The sequence below is a fragment of the Oculina patagonica genome, chromosome 12 (assembly GCF_052425735.1).
Source record: "Oculina patagonica isolate OP01 chromosome 12, crgOcupat, whole genome shotgun sequence".
Classification (NCBI taxonomy): domain Eukaryota; kingdom Metazoa; phylum Cnidaria; class Anthozoa; order Scleractinia; family Oculinidae; genus Oculina; species Oculina patagonica.
This window is the reverse complement of record NC_135769.1, coordinates 1088450-1103969: the sequence shown is the minus strand read 5'-3', so window position 1 is coordinate 1103969 and position 15520 is coordinate 1088450. Positions and strand designations below refer to the sequence as shown.

Genomic DNA, 15520 nt, shown 5'->3' with positions numbered 1-15520 from the left:
AAAGTAAGGTCCAAAGTGCTGAAAATATTTTTCACCTCTACCCCCTTTCAACCCATCTTTGTTGTATGTTCCCTTTGCCCCTTTCTTTTGAGCACATCTGGATCCCACGGATTGTATTTTTTTTTTATAATTAATCTCCTGGTAAATACAGTTGTTTGTAGCAACCTCCAATAAGCACTTTTGTCACAAGTACAATACCTGATGCACACAGTCCAGGAACTGTAAGAAAACTGGAGTGAATCCTGCCTGTGCTGAAGCGATTTGACACCCACGGTGTGTGAACCTGTGCCCAAAGGAAAGCCATTCCTTTTCAATCAACAGCTTGAAGCCATCAATAGTTCTGTAGTGAGGATCAAGCATGATCTCTGCTAGAGACAGCACCTGCGTGAATGAAAGAAAATGATCCCGTATTTGAATGTGTTTTCCTTAATTAAATGACAGTAAAACGTATTTTATGTTTTCAGCTGAGCACAAGGCTCAAAAGAGTGGGTATTATGGAGGTGCAGAAGACAGACTGAATGATGATGAATTTTACTGATTCTTGTATAGTGCATTAACAAAGCTCAATGCGCTTCACAATTAGAGTTACAGGATGAGATTGGACATCAGCATAGCAGGCGCCTTTGGCAGTCACTATCCGTCCATGTATATGTTCTAGTCCCACAACCCAACCCATGGATACATGTGAATAGGACAGACCATAACACCAGGAACTCTGTGCCCTACTCTTTGTGATAAGTGACTGTGGGGGTTCTTAAACGTCCCCTGATGACCATAACACTGAAGATGCAGGAGATGGGGCCTGCAGTTTATCGTCCTCATCCGAGAAGGCTAGAACATCTAACCATTTGCAGATGTCATTGCAAAGGCAACACGTTCTCCTAAATTATTTTCAGACCAGTTACCTGTGGTGTAGCATCCCAGCCATCTTCAAAGCACACCAGGACAGACGAGCCTTGAACATCAATAAGGTCAACCAAACAGTTTGCAACAGTCATGATACAAGATAACTGCAGATCAAAATCAAAAGCCAAAGTCAACATAAATGTTTCATACCTACGAGTGAAGACTGTTGAACATCTCTTACTTAGTCTGAAAGAGCAGCGGGTATTTTCACTTGTTGTTTCATGTGGCAGCGTAAGAAGTCAGGATACATTCATAAACAAAGGGTTTCTGTCTGTTTTGCCTTTCCTTCTGCTAGCTCAGGGAGGCTAATAACATCAGCTGGCAAGAAACAATCTTGGTTATGAATTACAAGTTACCTGTTGAAGCCACTCAGATTCTTCAACTTGCTGAATAAAGCTCAAGTTTGTCTCTGTACTAGGACAGGTAGCACGCTGAAACTTCTTGAAACTTGCTCTTACTGCTCTGATATCAGGAAGCTGAGGAGAAACATAATGGAAAAGAGTTATACTAAATTCCTGTTACCAATTTGAAACTTCACTTTATACAGGTAAGCTACAATTACACAGAATTCAGATACTCTTAACGGACACTTCTATAAGACAGACATCTCCATAAGACAGACACCTGGTGTTGGTCCCGTCCCTGCCCTTTTTCAGTCCTTTTACTGTAACTAATCTCCCTATAAGACAAACACCTTTCTAGGATGGACAACTGGAGCCTGTCCCGAAGGTGTCCGTTTTAGAGAGAGTTGACTGTATAATGATTTGCTGCTTCTCACCTCAATTGGAACAAATTCACACTTGAGGTATGCCTCTTGCTTAACATTCTACAATTAAAAAAGAAACAATTAAAAGTTTTTTATTGAATCATTTTCAACAAAACATGAATTCCTCAGCAGTAGCTGAGTTTTAAACTTGTTCAAAACCTACCCTTAACAAGGTCTTGTCACCAAAGATGTACAGTGCTGCAGGTTCCCAACCCTTCTTCATCAGGGTTCTGTCGACAAGTTGACCTGAATCTACGTCATCTGGGAAATAGCCATCTCTAAGGATCACACCATGGTGAAGTGAGTTGGCACGTGCAATGTTCTTGTTTTTGCCGTGAGGTGTTGCTGCCACTAAAAATGTAAATTAAAAACTGAAATTAAAACAAAAGCCTCATGGGGAACATTCATGAGAACAATTTTGTTCTGTTACAAGACATTCCTGTCTGTTACAACACTGGAGATCTATGCACAATGCCTGGCCTTAATGCTACTTATATCTACCGTATTTTAAGCAACAATTTGAGAACATGTTTACAACTTGATCATGGAAACCCAAAAACTAATGGTTCAGTTAAATTGTAAAGCAGTACTTGAAAAATTATAGAAACTTATTAAGACAAGAGATGAATAATGATGGCAAGGATGGAAATGGCCTATAACATGCTTGGATGGACATGAAAACATGATGGGCACACTTTCACTCTGATTCCTTTGAAATTCTGTAGCATTTTGGAATATTTCTGTACAGTTTTAAGCAAATTAGTAGTTACATGTAGATAACAGTACTCCTTCGGCACTGCTTCTTTTAAACCACTCACCTACAGCAGCCAAATATTTCTCCTGTTCAGCAGATGCAGATGAGGAGATGGCGTGACTTGCTACACTGCTTCCTCCTACAGTTTTGGTCTGTCTCATGATTGACCCAATTGTGCTTCTTTCAATGCCGCCAGCTCTAAGCAGTGTTGCTTTGTTGCGCTGGTGCCTCCAGACCGCCACAGGGAATCTTCCCTGGCGGTGATTTTTAGCTATTCTAAGAATGCTGTCATCTGAAATACTTTGTGGAACAACAACCACTGATGGGTAACTGTGGGGTGCAAAAGGTAAGGGAAGAAATGTATCAGTAAAAGAACTGATTGAAATGATTTTAACACAATCATTGCACTTGTAAATTGTGGCATAAGCAGTTTGGATCAAAATAACAACAAGTGCCCCATTTAAATTGGCCATGATGGGCTTGGCATCAAACTAAATTTGACATTGAAATAACTATAGCATATAAATATATGTCAAGGTGCTAGAAACAACTCATTTGAAATTCCCCAACATACTTGCTCCTGACCAGTAATTTAGAGAAGACTTTCCCAGTAAACACCAACAGTCACTGCCATTGGCCATCTGATGGTCTCTGCAGACCTTTGTTAGCACATCAGTGGAATATTTACTCTTAAAATAAATTAGCAAATAAAGGTCTACTTATGATACTATAGGTGATAATTAAAAGGGCTGTCATTAAGATTTTAAGCAGCCGTTACATTGACCTTATCACCCTTAGCATTTTGCTCTGTATGTAATTGTAACATGGTACCAATCAACAACTTTACCCGTAACATCATGTGAACTCAGCCATAACAGGTGTTACAGGTTATGGCCCTTAATGACAGCCCTGATTAGTATCAATGATCCAGGATCAGTGGGGTCATGGTGCATCAAAGGAACCAAAGAATCCACTCTGGGTAAGGATTCATCGCTTCCTTTGATGCGCAATATCCGAATGTTCTTGGATCATTGATCCTGCGCCAGATTATCCCAAAGGAATGCACCCATAGTTACACCAGTTACCACAGAAGGGTAATATTTTGTTCTCACCTTCGACATGCAGTGTAGGTGACGTTGACCATGCATATCCTCCAAGGGCCCATTGAAGAGTCCTTGGCAATGTTCCCAAGTTTAAGACGTGAATAGTCGCCACAATAGGACAGCTTGCTGAGCCTTTCCGCACCCTGTACAACAGCAGGCTCAACTTTAAGAGGAATGTCATTTAATTCCAGAACAGAGTCATCATCATCAGTGGTCAATGATCCACTTGGAGATCTCTGCGCCTCTATACTACTCGTATCTGATACATTGTGCCGGTGCCGTCTTTTACGAAGTGATCCTCTGATGTGTGCGATGCTACTAGCCTTTTGTCTAGATGCAGAAACAATTTTCTTCTTGGTTTTTTTGAGAGTTCCTTGTCTCTCCATGTGCTTTTGAACGATGAAAGTCGGCGTTCTCGCAATGCCTTTGCCGCAGAAAGCAAAAGAACCAAATATTGTATTTGGTGCATGTCTTTTCTGGAGCCTCTTTCGTAATGTCTCAATGGCTTCTTGTTCAACCTCCTCGTCAAAAACCAGTTTTAATATCTGTCAGAAAGAGAATACAGTACGTAAACTATCTCAAACAGGAGAGCACCAGATTCTTGACTACTCAGAGTGGAATAAGCGGATTGTAAAAAAAATACCTGTAACCTACTAGGTAGTATCAGAGCATTTTTATCTCTACAGCTGTAATAATGGAACCGACATGAAAATTTTCTAAAAAAAAATCTAAGTTAATCAGGGAAGGCAAAAAGGTGTTGTCAAAATGTGTCGTTGCCTACATTCAAAGTGTGGTTTCATAAATTACCCAACCCCCACCCCACCCCTCCAGAAATTCCAATTAAGATTCATACACTGTACATTTCCTTAACTGTTTTGGCCTTTGGGACCCCTCCCACCCCCCAGGAATTTCCAATCCCTTCTTTGGGGGGAATATGGACATTTTCTGGAACCACACAATGTATATTATTGTGGCGATGGTGCTGGTACCTTGGTTCAGTGTACACAGCATACCTGGAAAGTACTAGATCGGAGCTGAAGACATTCATGAAGCCACTGTTCCAAGTGTTGTAGATACTGCACTCCAATCTTCTTTTCTTTGATAAGTGATCCCACAGGAAAACTCCTTGTTACAATCATCTCAGATGCTAAACAAAAGAATAAAAAGCAAATGTTACTTCCTGTACTAACCCCCTGATCCTTAGTCTGACCAACATGAAATGACAATAGGTGATCCACTGTACTTGTAAGTATTGAGCAAAAGTCAGCATAGCAATCTTAGGGGTAGAGAACAGTACGTAGCATTAGGAAATACTTCACTTGAGAAGAACATTAAAGACTGACAGACTGATTTGAATAACTGCCTGATGACAAATATTTAGTAACAAACCATATTATTTTAATTTTGTTTTAAACTCTTAAATTCCCAGTACTCACCAAATGGATCTACAGGAGTGCCCTTGAAGATCACTCTGTAGTTCGTCAAGAACACGGCTCCATCTGCGGGCAGCAGGCATGGCCCACCCTGATCCTCTCCTCCCTTCCCAAGCTCCCTGCCATCAGGTATGAGGTAGGCACGCAGTCCATCACACAGCATCTCCTCCCCCTGTAGCAAGGCGGGTCTCATGATCTTGGCCTGCGGTGAGTGACAAACAGGGGACAGTCACAGCATGTTGGGATGGGTGGCAGCAACTGTGACTGCGACACCCACTCAGTTTTCCTGACCAATAAAATTAACGAAAAACAGTCACCCCGAAAAATGGTGGCTTTTGGATTTTTTTCCTTTTGCCCTTATTTGTTTAGTTCCTTTAACTTCGCCTTAACACATAAAAGGTGACTGTTTTGACCAAGACACAAATTCTCCTCACAGATCCCCATACATTTCTCAGTGCCATGCAGCAAGAATTTGATTGTATATGATTGCATGACTGTACATGTACTTTAAAGTGAATAATGAGGCGTGACCATTTGGAAAGGAAAACCAAGCGAGCCAAGCTACAACTAACTTGTTTCTATTCAACATTCTTGAGCCATTCTACAGGTCAGAAGGAGGTCCAAAATCAAATGGAAGCTGCTATTCTATTCTGTTCTGTTTGTTACAAGTGAACAATAATGCCTGTAAGACAATGAAGGACTGACAAGGGTGTTAAGGTTTCCCTTTTTGTAAAAAAATAGATAAGTGTATCCCACTGTCATTGTGGGAAAATTGGGCCATAATTCTATAAACAACACTCAATAATTATCTACCTTAATATATAAAAGAGAGGTGTGGTATGTTATCTTACTGGCAGCTAAATGTGAATTCCTCCTACACTTATCAATTCTTAACATTAGGATTAAGAGGAGCAATCCACTATGAACAAGCAATAGTAAAATAACTAAATTTACTGGCTAATACTAACCTTTTGAATAGGAGCCAGATTCTTGTACTCACGATAAACTGGCTCCAATGATTCTATGTGCATGGCAACCATGCCTAATTGATAACAAACAAAACAAAGAAGCCATATTAGGATCACTCATAGCTAATTTTGTGCAGATTCTTTATATCCAGATCCAGATGCAATTTAGAAATGAAGGTTTAGACTGAGAAGGGAGGAAAACTGGCATACCTGAAAAAAAAAAACCCTTAGAGAACAGGGAAATCCGACAACAAGCACAACTAAAAATGACTTCAGGCTAGAATCAAACTTGGCATGTGCATACCCAACTGTGTTATCCCTGCTTTATTGCATGATTCAATATAATGTATTTATAATTTATTTAGACTATGAAGAGTGAAATGTTGTAGTACAAGTCAAGTACATCACAAAAAGGAAGTGATAGATTTTTCTCAGTATGCAGTCATGTTATGATTACACAATTATTTTGTTAATGAGTGCTCTCCTGTACTAATTTAACTGACCTGGAATCATGGTATAAAGAGACCTGAGATGCTCCTGACTAATCCCAGCCTCTGTGCCAACACGATCCACAAACCGACTGACAAATCTTGATACTTGGTCAGCGATTGTTCCACCATCCTCGTCATCCATGTAGCTGTCCCATCCTCCACTGTCTGTTATACAGCTGCCAACTTCACTGCTTCCTGAAATCAGAAACAAAAACAGTAAGCCTCATCAGTAAGTTTATTGCTTATTACAATGTATAACAGGAAGCTTAGTGAAACCAAAGTCTGTGTAAGAGCCTAGTGGCCCATCAGGCCTGATTTGAGTAGCATGAAGAGAATAAGAGTATTTCTACTCCCCCCTGGATGGGATTCTAGTCCATCGCAGGGTTACCCCCCAGCATTAAATTCACCGGTACCCATTTATACACCTGGGTGGAGAGAGGCACTATGAGAGTAAAATGTCTTGCCCAAGAACACAACACAATGACCCTGGCCAAGGCTCAAATCTGGACCGTTTGATCCAGAGTCCAGCCCACTAGCCATTAGGTGACCACGCCCCCCTGTAAAGCAAAACCAAGCAAACTTGTTAACAGCTTAAGCAATGAATTAAAACAATGATACCTACCCCCAGCCACACCATTGACTATGCTTCCAGTGTATGTCCCATTTACAGACCTGTCACCATCACCATCCACTTGATTACCTGATACCAAAAACAGCACAGTCAGTCAATACAGTATAGTGATAATTCCTTTGCCTCAGTTTCAAAACAAATCTTGGTGCAAAATCTCCCTATGAAAATGAGTGTGATTGGCATAAAAATGAACTTATGTGTAAAACCATTTCCATTTTTTGGCCTTGTTTTGTAACAAAGAAAAAGAAACTCACAAATGCCTTATCAGGCATTCATGCATTACAGTTTACTCCGATCTTGCAGACACCTCGCTATTACAGACACCCCATTTTTACAGACAGGAACTGAAGTCTCGGCAATAAAAATTACTGAAAATACCTCCCGCTACTACAAACTTCCTCTATAACCGATACCAACTTGTGGTCCCAAAGGTGACCATCAAAGTGGGAGATGACTATGTGTGACCCTCCACAGAAAAACAGGGACAAAGGTGATAGATAGCACACTCACGACACGCTTCCACTTTAAAACAAAATAAATTGGTTTTAGCACGCTTAAAGCGTGTTCAAGAACACACTTCATTAGGAAGTTCCTTTGTTTCGTCTAACAATAAGGCGTGCGCATACGAAAAATGCAATCAAACAAAGTCTAAGCGTGTTAAGGTTCAAAAACAAAAGCTAGTGTGTGACAACATGCTTAGTATGTAAATAACACAACACGCTTAGCGTGCAAGAGCACAACACGTTTAGCGTGCGAGGGCACACATTAACTAGCGTGCTAAGGATTTTTTCAAAAACCAAAAGAGTGGTGACATAATACAAGCGATCACACGCTTTGAACATGAAAACTTCGATAGGTTTTATTCAGACAAGCTGCCATGCTCCTTTTGCTCAAGCATGTTCTAGCGTGTCTTTATCTTAAGCATGTTCTAGTGTGTTTAAGTGTACTTTCTCGCACGCTAAGCAGGTCATGATAAGCACACTAATCTAAACAAAAGGTTTAGCGTGTTAGAATCACCGAAACAAAAGTTAGTGTGTTGTATAAGTTAAATATGCACATAAAGCGTGTCTTAGGACACACTAAGCGTGCTATGTTAGCGTGTTGTGAGCATGCTATCACCTTTGTACCTGTTTTCCCGTGTACAAATTTATCATGACAAAAGAAGAAGGCAGCCAAAATAAAGTATGTGTAAGGGAGTAATGAGGTGTCCAAACCTGATGCAGGGGTAGGTGGTGGCATCTTCTCGCTTGCATTCAGAGGAATTCTCATGTACACCATACGATTGGCGTAGTGAATTGCCTGGCTGTACACAATGCCCTCTTCACTGTTAATCAAAGACTCCTTTTCTTCCTTGCTATAATGAGGCCATTTCTTGAGCTAAGAACATCAAAAAGATATGACATAAGGTGCTAAGAACAGTTTGAGACCAAAATGTAATTTTGCATCAACAACTACACTGTATTTAAATCAAAGGGCCCTTGGAGCCAGCTCATTCTTGTAATGGATGATGTGTATTTTTTCAGGGGAGGGGGTAATGAAAAAATACTGGTACAGCCCCACTTTATAAAGTCAAAATGAAGCTCAGATAGGCACGTGAAAAGAAATGAAATCTTTGTATAGTGTAATAAATTTATGGACATCAAATCACAATTTCACTCTTTCTATGTGCAACGTGGATCAAGCTGACCACAACTTAGGGTATCCTAAACGGGTTAATTTTAACACGCGCTGACATAAGCAAAACCTGGCAAACAACAAACCTGCTTAGCAGCAATGCTCAGTGCGCTAGGAACTGGTTTCTGCTCTGCTCGAGAGGGCTGCTCAACGTCACTGGAACTCCCTGAGTCCTTGGGTGACAAGGAAAGGTTATCTTTACTCCTTGAGAAACTGCGATGTTTTGTTACAGGCGTCAAGCTGCTGCGAGATATCCGCTGGTCCTTTCTGTCCAAAGTCTCTTCAGCATTTGCCTTTGGCGCTTCTTCGTCCACATAGAGCTGTTGAATTTGGGCCTGAACATCTGTGTAAAAGGCCTCCTCCCAGAATTGCTGCCTTTCCCAAACTGGGTGCTCTTGGACACAAGTGTATGCAAACTGGATTACACCAGCATTAAGTTTCTGAAAGTCAACACAAAATCATTTCAGAAGGTAAGGTCTATGGTCTTTGATAAATGAAAACCCAACCACTTGTTTTTAGTTCTAAGTAAATAGCAGGATCACTTACTCTACAGAACGTGGCTGTTAGAGGTAACAGAGCAGCTGCCACAGCTGTATTACTCATGGTTGCATCATCCTAAAAAGAGAACAAGTTTAAGATTTCACATACATAGGAAAAAGTGTTTTTGTGTAGATTTTACTTGGTTTGGTTAAAGTTTTAAGTCTGTTTTTATGCTTGGGATCAAAGGAGAATGACGGCTCATCAGTGCTCATCAGTATCTGTGGTATCAAGTGGCTAGGAGTGTTGCTCCCCACTTCTGGCGTGGGATGCCCCTGTTACCTAACAGAGCAAAGAAGACTACTCTCTTCTCCTAGCCATGGCAATGTAATCCAAAAGGTCGAGAAAACTGACATCAATAGCACTTCACAACAGTTGTAACAATAACACATCAAACAATACACCTGTATAAATAACCAGAACAACAAACCTGTAATGCACTATTCATGAGTCTCACAACCAAATCAAACTGGTCATGCTCCAGGACTGATCTGTGTTGTTTAGCTCTGAGAGACAGTTCATGGCACAGAGCTAACTGAGCTCCTTTGGACTTCAGAGCTCTCACCACTGATGGAAGAGTCTGTTGAAGAGAATAAAAGCAATGATTAAATATAGGGGAAGAACTGGCTCAACAACAAAACTAAGGACAATCAATCCATAGAAGGCTTGTGTTTGACAAAATGTCCTGGTGCAGCTGCTACACTGTAATGAATATAATAATACTGAAGACACATGTGCTTCGACTTTCCAAGCCAAAGCTCATAATATGAGTTTTAAATTAGATTCAGGGGGGGCCTGGATAAAAACTGACAAACACAGACAAAAACAACTTGATACATCACACTGCCACAGCTATATGTCTGAGGCTAGAGAACAAGATTCAGTAATTTGTTTACAGTGTTACGTAAAGAGCTGTGACAGTAGAGGGCATCCTGCATCTCACACAGCCATTTTAAAGTTTCAAGTTACCATTATACCTTTCTAGCCTCAGAAATCTTGTTGTCAAAGATGTACGCCACACAATCCCTCAACACCTCAAGTTTCCGACTTGGAATATAATGCTGCTGTCGGCTGGACACAGGATTGGCTGGTACAACACAGGGTTCAGCAAGTTTGACTGTGTAATCTGCTGCCATATTTTCTTGTTGGTTTATATAACAGCTTATGTCTGCTTCACTTAGCTCAGGAAAGACCATTTTACTGCACATTTCAGCTTCTTCTGGAGACACAACAGGCTGGACGTTGTTTTCTGCAGTGTCACATGAAGGTTCCTGTGTATGAAAAAATATGACTTCAGGTGAAAAACAGTCAAAATACAAATCCCAGTATTTTGCTTATGAAATTCAGAATATTATTGCAGTTTTCAGTGATATGCGAACTCTGAAATTCAGTCCTCAACCAACGGTTTACGCTGTTTGCTTCCATCAATCATCTCAGCAGACCTAAAGCAGACCATAACAGCTGCCTTAAAAAATTCAATTTCGGACCTGACATTCAAAATTGGGTCAAAATTTTTTATAACAATGTTTCAAGCTGCGTTCTCAATAATGGATTCGCATCAGAATTTTTTACCGTAGAAAGAGGTGTAAGACAAGGTTGTCCCTTGTCCGGACTATTGTTCGTAATTGGCATAGAAATACTCGTGAGGGCAATTAAAAACGATACCACCATAAGAGGCATCAATGTAGGTGAGAAAGAAATTAAAGTTTCTCTATATGCAGATGATACCACTGTTTTTGTACGTGACCTGGATTCTGTTGACCACCTGCTAACTCTACTTGATAAGTTCAAAAACCTCTCCGGCTTAGAAATTAACACCACAAAGTCTGAAGGAATGTGGCTTGGTCAATGGAAAAATAATGCCGAAACTCCTTTTGGCTTCCGCTGGCCGCGGGACCCAATAAAAGCTCTTGGTATTTTCTTTTCTTATGACACAAATAAAACTAACGAGTTAAACTTTGCAGAGAAAATTCGAAACTTAGAAAAGACGCTTAACAGTTGGAAAAGAAGAAATTTAACACTTTACGGGAAAATAAACATTGTTAAAACTTTCGGACTTTCTAAATTAATCTATAACGCCTCTGTTCTTGTTATCCCAAAAAAATTTATCAAAGAGATCGAGAAATTAATATTCAACTTTATTTGGGATGGAAAACCCGCAAAGATAAAAAAATCAACTATCATCGGTGAGAAAAAACACGGCGGACTCAAGATGACTGATTTTGACATAATGAATAAAGCTTTAAAAGTCGCTTGGATACCACGTTTGCAAACCAGAACTGACGCATCCTGGAAGATTATCCCCGAGATTGCGTTGGAAAATTATGGAGGACTGTCTTTTCTGACACACTGCAATTATGATATCAATTCCCTGCAACTTAACCGCCTCCCAAGTTTCTATCACGAAGTCTTAAAACATTGGCAAAGCACAAAACAACCTTTTCAAAACGTTACATCTCCACACAATGAAATAATTTGGAATAACCGAACATAAAAATCGAAGGCAAAACACCTTTTTATAAAAACTGGTTCGAAAAAAATATTCTACGTATTAAAGACCTTCTTCAAGACGACGGTAATTTCCTTTCTTTTAATCAATTCTCCGAAAAATTTCATCTTGAAACACCTTTCACTTTATATTTTGGATTGATAAATTGCATTCCGTCGAATTGGAAATTAGCAATAAAAAGAAATCCCCGGCAAATGCCGGAAAATGAAAATACAACTAATCAAATCTCTACCAAAACCGTCTACTCCGTTATGATAAAAAACGCCTTTTTACCCCCCCACTGCTGAAGGCAAAATCTTAAGGTATGGTTTTAATCCAGCAAACATAAACAGAGTTTATGAATTACCTTTCCAGATAAAAAATGACATTAAGATATCAATGTTTCAATTCAAGATTATTCATAATATTCTTCCAACAAAGGTTAGCCTTTTTAAGGCCAAAATATCGGATAATGACATATGCCCTCAATGTCTCACTGACAGACATTCTTTAGATCACATGTTTTTGCACTGTCCTTCAACTTTAGCTTTTTGGAATTTATTTCAAAATTGGTGGTCCAGCAAAACTAAAGAAAATATTACCTTATTAAACTCTATGATTTTATATGGAATTTTTGACAACAAGATTCACATGTACGCTTTAAACTACACGCTTCTTATTGCTAAGTACTCCATATACTGTAAAAGCTTACACGACGAAAAATTATGTTTCAACAGCTTTCTCGCACTCTTAATGGACAAACTTAATATACAAAGAGAAATTGCCATACAAAATAACAGTCTTAATAAGTTCAATCAAACATACGGAAATCTCTTGTAATTTTTTTTTTTCTTTTATATTTTTTCCTTTTTTTTTTTTTTCTCTGTGCATTATTCTTTTTTTTTTTTTTTTTTTAAAAAAAACTAAATTCTTTTGTCGTAACTTGTTTTTTTTTCATTGTAACTAAATATGATAGTTATATGCATTGTTCATAAAATTATAATCTCAAGTAGCTAATCTCAATATCCTGTAAAACGCATCTGTTATATGTACGCTGTATGGTCTACTGTAACTTAATCTTGTAAATACTATCAACACTAATAAAAAAAAAAATTAAAAAAAAAAAAAAAAGACCTCTTCACTTCAACCCGGTCACAAAAGGTCACGTCTGTCAGTTGTGATTGGTAGATCTCGATCCATTGTTTGTTTCTGTTTTTCATGGTTTGTTGGCTGTTGCCATAATTATGATTGACGGCAGTGAAAAAAAAGATTTCATTTCAGAGTTGGCATTTCACTGAAAACCCCAATAATTAATGGTCACAGATGAAATACTATGTGTGATAAAGCTGCAATATGCCATTATGTAATGCTATCCAAGATGCTGTTTTTCATAACCAGTTGGCACTTACATTGTCATACAGCTTTTGCGCAAGTTGTTGTATGTTGGCCTGTATTTCGGCATCTATACCTCCTTCACTGTTCAGAATGCTGTCAATCTCAATGCACAGCTATAAAAAGAAACAATTATACAGTGCAGTTAAAAGCTTTGCTCTTCAACAAGTTTAAATTAAGCAAAGGAGATTAAAAAAAAAAACAGCCTAAAAAGCAATTACAGCAAATAATTTAATTACCTGGTCAAAGAGGTCACAAGTTCTGTAAGGAGGACCTCTACTTGCCACAAATGACAAAAATGAAATGCTTTCCAAGACCTGGAAAACCAAAGCACATAATTTTATTATTGTTTCTAAAAAACACTGACCACACAAACTGGGCACAATCAAATCACTAACAATGCAATAAAACATGTACCCTAAGTGGGTACTTCTGGCCACACCCAAATACAGTTTGAACCATATTCAGATGTCTACTCAGGACCTCTGCATGTGGCATGTATAAGTGTTGTGCATTGCTGGATGCTTGACAGAGTGTCTGCTCAAGAGTGGTGTATGCCTGTGGGAGGCATGACTGTCATGTAGCCAGGCACCTTGAGTAAGTAAATAATTTGAAGTGTTTTAAGAGTGTCCATTAAAAAAAAAAAAAAAAAAAAAAAAAAAAAAAACTTTCAGGGCAATGACCTTAAAAGGCTTGTTTGTGTAAATAATATATTTGAGCACATAGTATGCATTCCAAGAAGAGTTGGGCTGCTGAATTCTTTGCACTCAGTTGTTATTCCTCCGGTTATTACACACTTGCCACTATGACTGCAAGAATGCCTTTGAAAGGAGGGAACAGTTGATTACGTTAGCCAAACATATGATCTGTGGTCAATAGCACAAAGTCTTCTTACCTTTGAGAGGAATGCATCTCCTACCATGCCTCTGTACTCAAGGAAAGAAACCTACAAGAGAAGTCCATTTCCATAATTCAATGCTATCCTGCATGTACTTCCATCAAACCATGAAAGATACCAAATTAGACAGTACCACTGACACATGTACAGGTGAAATTGAAGGAGGAGGAAGATAAGACTTGCAGAAGGTGTTTACAAAGAATTATTTGGCAGACACTTATTTGACAACTACAGGGATGCCGAACATTTATAACACACACACACACACACATTTAATGGCATGTTATGTGATTAATTAATGATTTGCACAAACCTTGTTGAATGTTATAACTGGCTTGGGGTGAATTCTGGTCAATGTCAGACATGACCGATAGCCAGAGAACAACTGGGCAAGCAACCTGATAAACACTGCACGAAGCTCCTTGTCCTATAAAATAAAACACTGTGGTTAAAAAAAATTATTGTCACAATAAAAACCTGCACTCCAGACATTTTGAGCTTGGAAATAAAGGGTTAACCCTTTCACCGCACTAAACCCGAAAACCGGGTTTCCGTTTTCGCATTGGAACAAACTAAACTGCTTTTCCGGGAATTTGACGGGTTTAGATTTGAGATCAGAGACCTAGTAACTAGTCTCCTAGAGGGGGTCTAATATATTGTAAATTGGCGTCCTTGAATCGTGAAGTGAAGGAAAAATAAAAAAACATGAAGTGAGGACGCAGGAATCAATATTTTCCGCCATATTTTGATTGACTAAGAAGAGGCTCTTTCTAAGAGTTAGAATTTTGAGGCCAGTTTTTCACAATTTGTCAATGGTGAATGGCTCGAGTTATTGAAGACCTCTTCGAACTTCTGATGCCAAGATCAAAGCCGTATCGACTCAAACTGCCCTTGGCTAGCATTTTCTACAGTCATGTTTTCCGTGTGGTTGAACAACCCAGTAAGAGTTGTACAAACTTTCCATTAATGTTCCGCTCTTTTTTGAATGAAATAAAAGTTCTTATTTATCACGATGTTTTTGTCTTGGATTTTACTTGCTTGTGTTGTAATTTTGGGGATATAAAAGCCTAATTGAAGTGCATAAACCCTGTTTAAAAAAACTATTTCATGCTATTTTAGACTGAAAGTTTGACATTACAGTCGAAGCTCTCTTAATGGACACTCGTAAGCGAACAGCTCTACTTACGGCCGCCTTGTTTGAAACCCCGTTTTAAGTCCCATACAAACTCTGTATTTTTACATTCTCGTAAGCGGACATTCCCGTAAGCGGCCGAGGACACCTTCAGATATTACGACTTAGACTTTTTCTTTGTTTTTAAGCTCCTGTAAGCGGACACTCCAAAGAAAATCCTATTTTACAACCTCTGTTTGTTTTTATCAATCAATTTCACATCGGCAATTGTCACAATGATTTTACAGTACCGTTTACAGTACCATATTTCAGTGTTTGTTTTGTCGTCATCCACATCCGGCCGGTTA

The 15520-nt window shown here is 39.1% G+C and overlaps 1 protein-coding gene across 1 annotated transcript in view; it reads right to left on the bottom strand.

The window, feature by feature from the left end:
• Positions 1 to 15520, bottom strand: part of LOC144633145 (myotubularin-related protein 13-like) — a 29655-nt gene that overhangs the window by 6371 nt on the left and 7764 nt on the right. Inside the window, exons 9-29 of the mRNA XM_078491945.1 lie at positions 14355 to 14468; positions 14039 to 14089; positions 13383 to 13460; positions 13161 to 13259; positions 10241 to 10534; positions 9694 to 9843; positions 9273 to 9341; positions 8813 to 9166; positions 8267 to 8429; positions 7044 to 7121; positions 6434 to 6616; positions 5931 to 6004; positions 4966 to 5164; positions 4543 to 4676; positions 3539 to 4074; positions 2491 to 2756; positions 1836 to 2023; positions 1685 to 1732; positions 1263 to 1382; positions 906 to 1010; positions 199 to 381 (exon numbers count right to left, since the gene is read on the bottom strand). Coding sequence (XP_078348071.1) covers positions 199 to 381; positions 906 to 1010; positions 1263 to 1382; positions 1685 to 1732; positions 1836 to 2023; positions 2491 to 2756; positions 3539 to 4074; positions 4543 to 4676; positions 4966 to 5164; positions 5931 to 6004; positions 6434 to 6616; positions 7044 to 7121; positions 8267 to 8429; positions 8813 to 9166; positions 9273 to 9341; positions 9694 to 9843; positions 10241 to 10534; positions 13161 to 13259; positions 13383 to 13460; positions 14039 to 14089; positions 14355 to 14468 — 3486 coding nt within the window. The remainder of the gene's footprint in view (positions 1 to 198; positions 382 to 905; positions 1011 to 1262; positions 1383 to 1684; positions 1733 to 1835; positions 2024 to 2490; positions 2757 to 3538; positions 4075 to 4542; positions 4677 to 4965; positions 5165 to 5930; positions 6005 to 6433; positions 6617 to 7043; positions 7122 to 8266; positions 8430 to 8812; positions 9167 to 9272; positions 9342 to 9693; positions 9844 to 10240; positions 10535 to 13160; positions 13260 to 13382; positions 13461 to 14038; positions 14090 to 14354; positions 14469 to 15520) is intronic.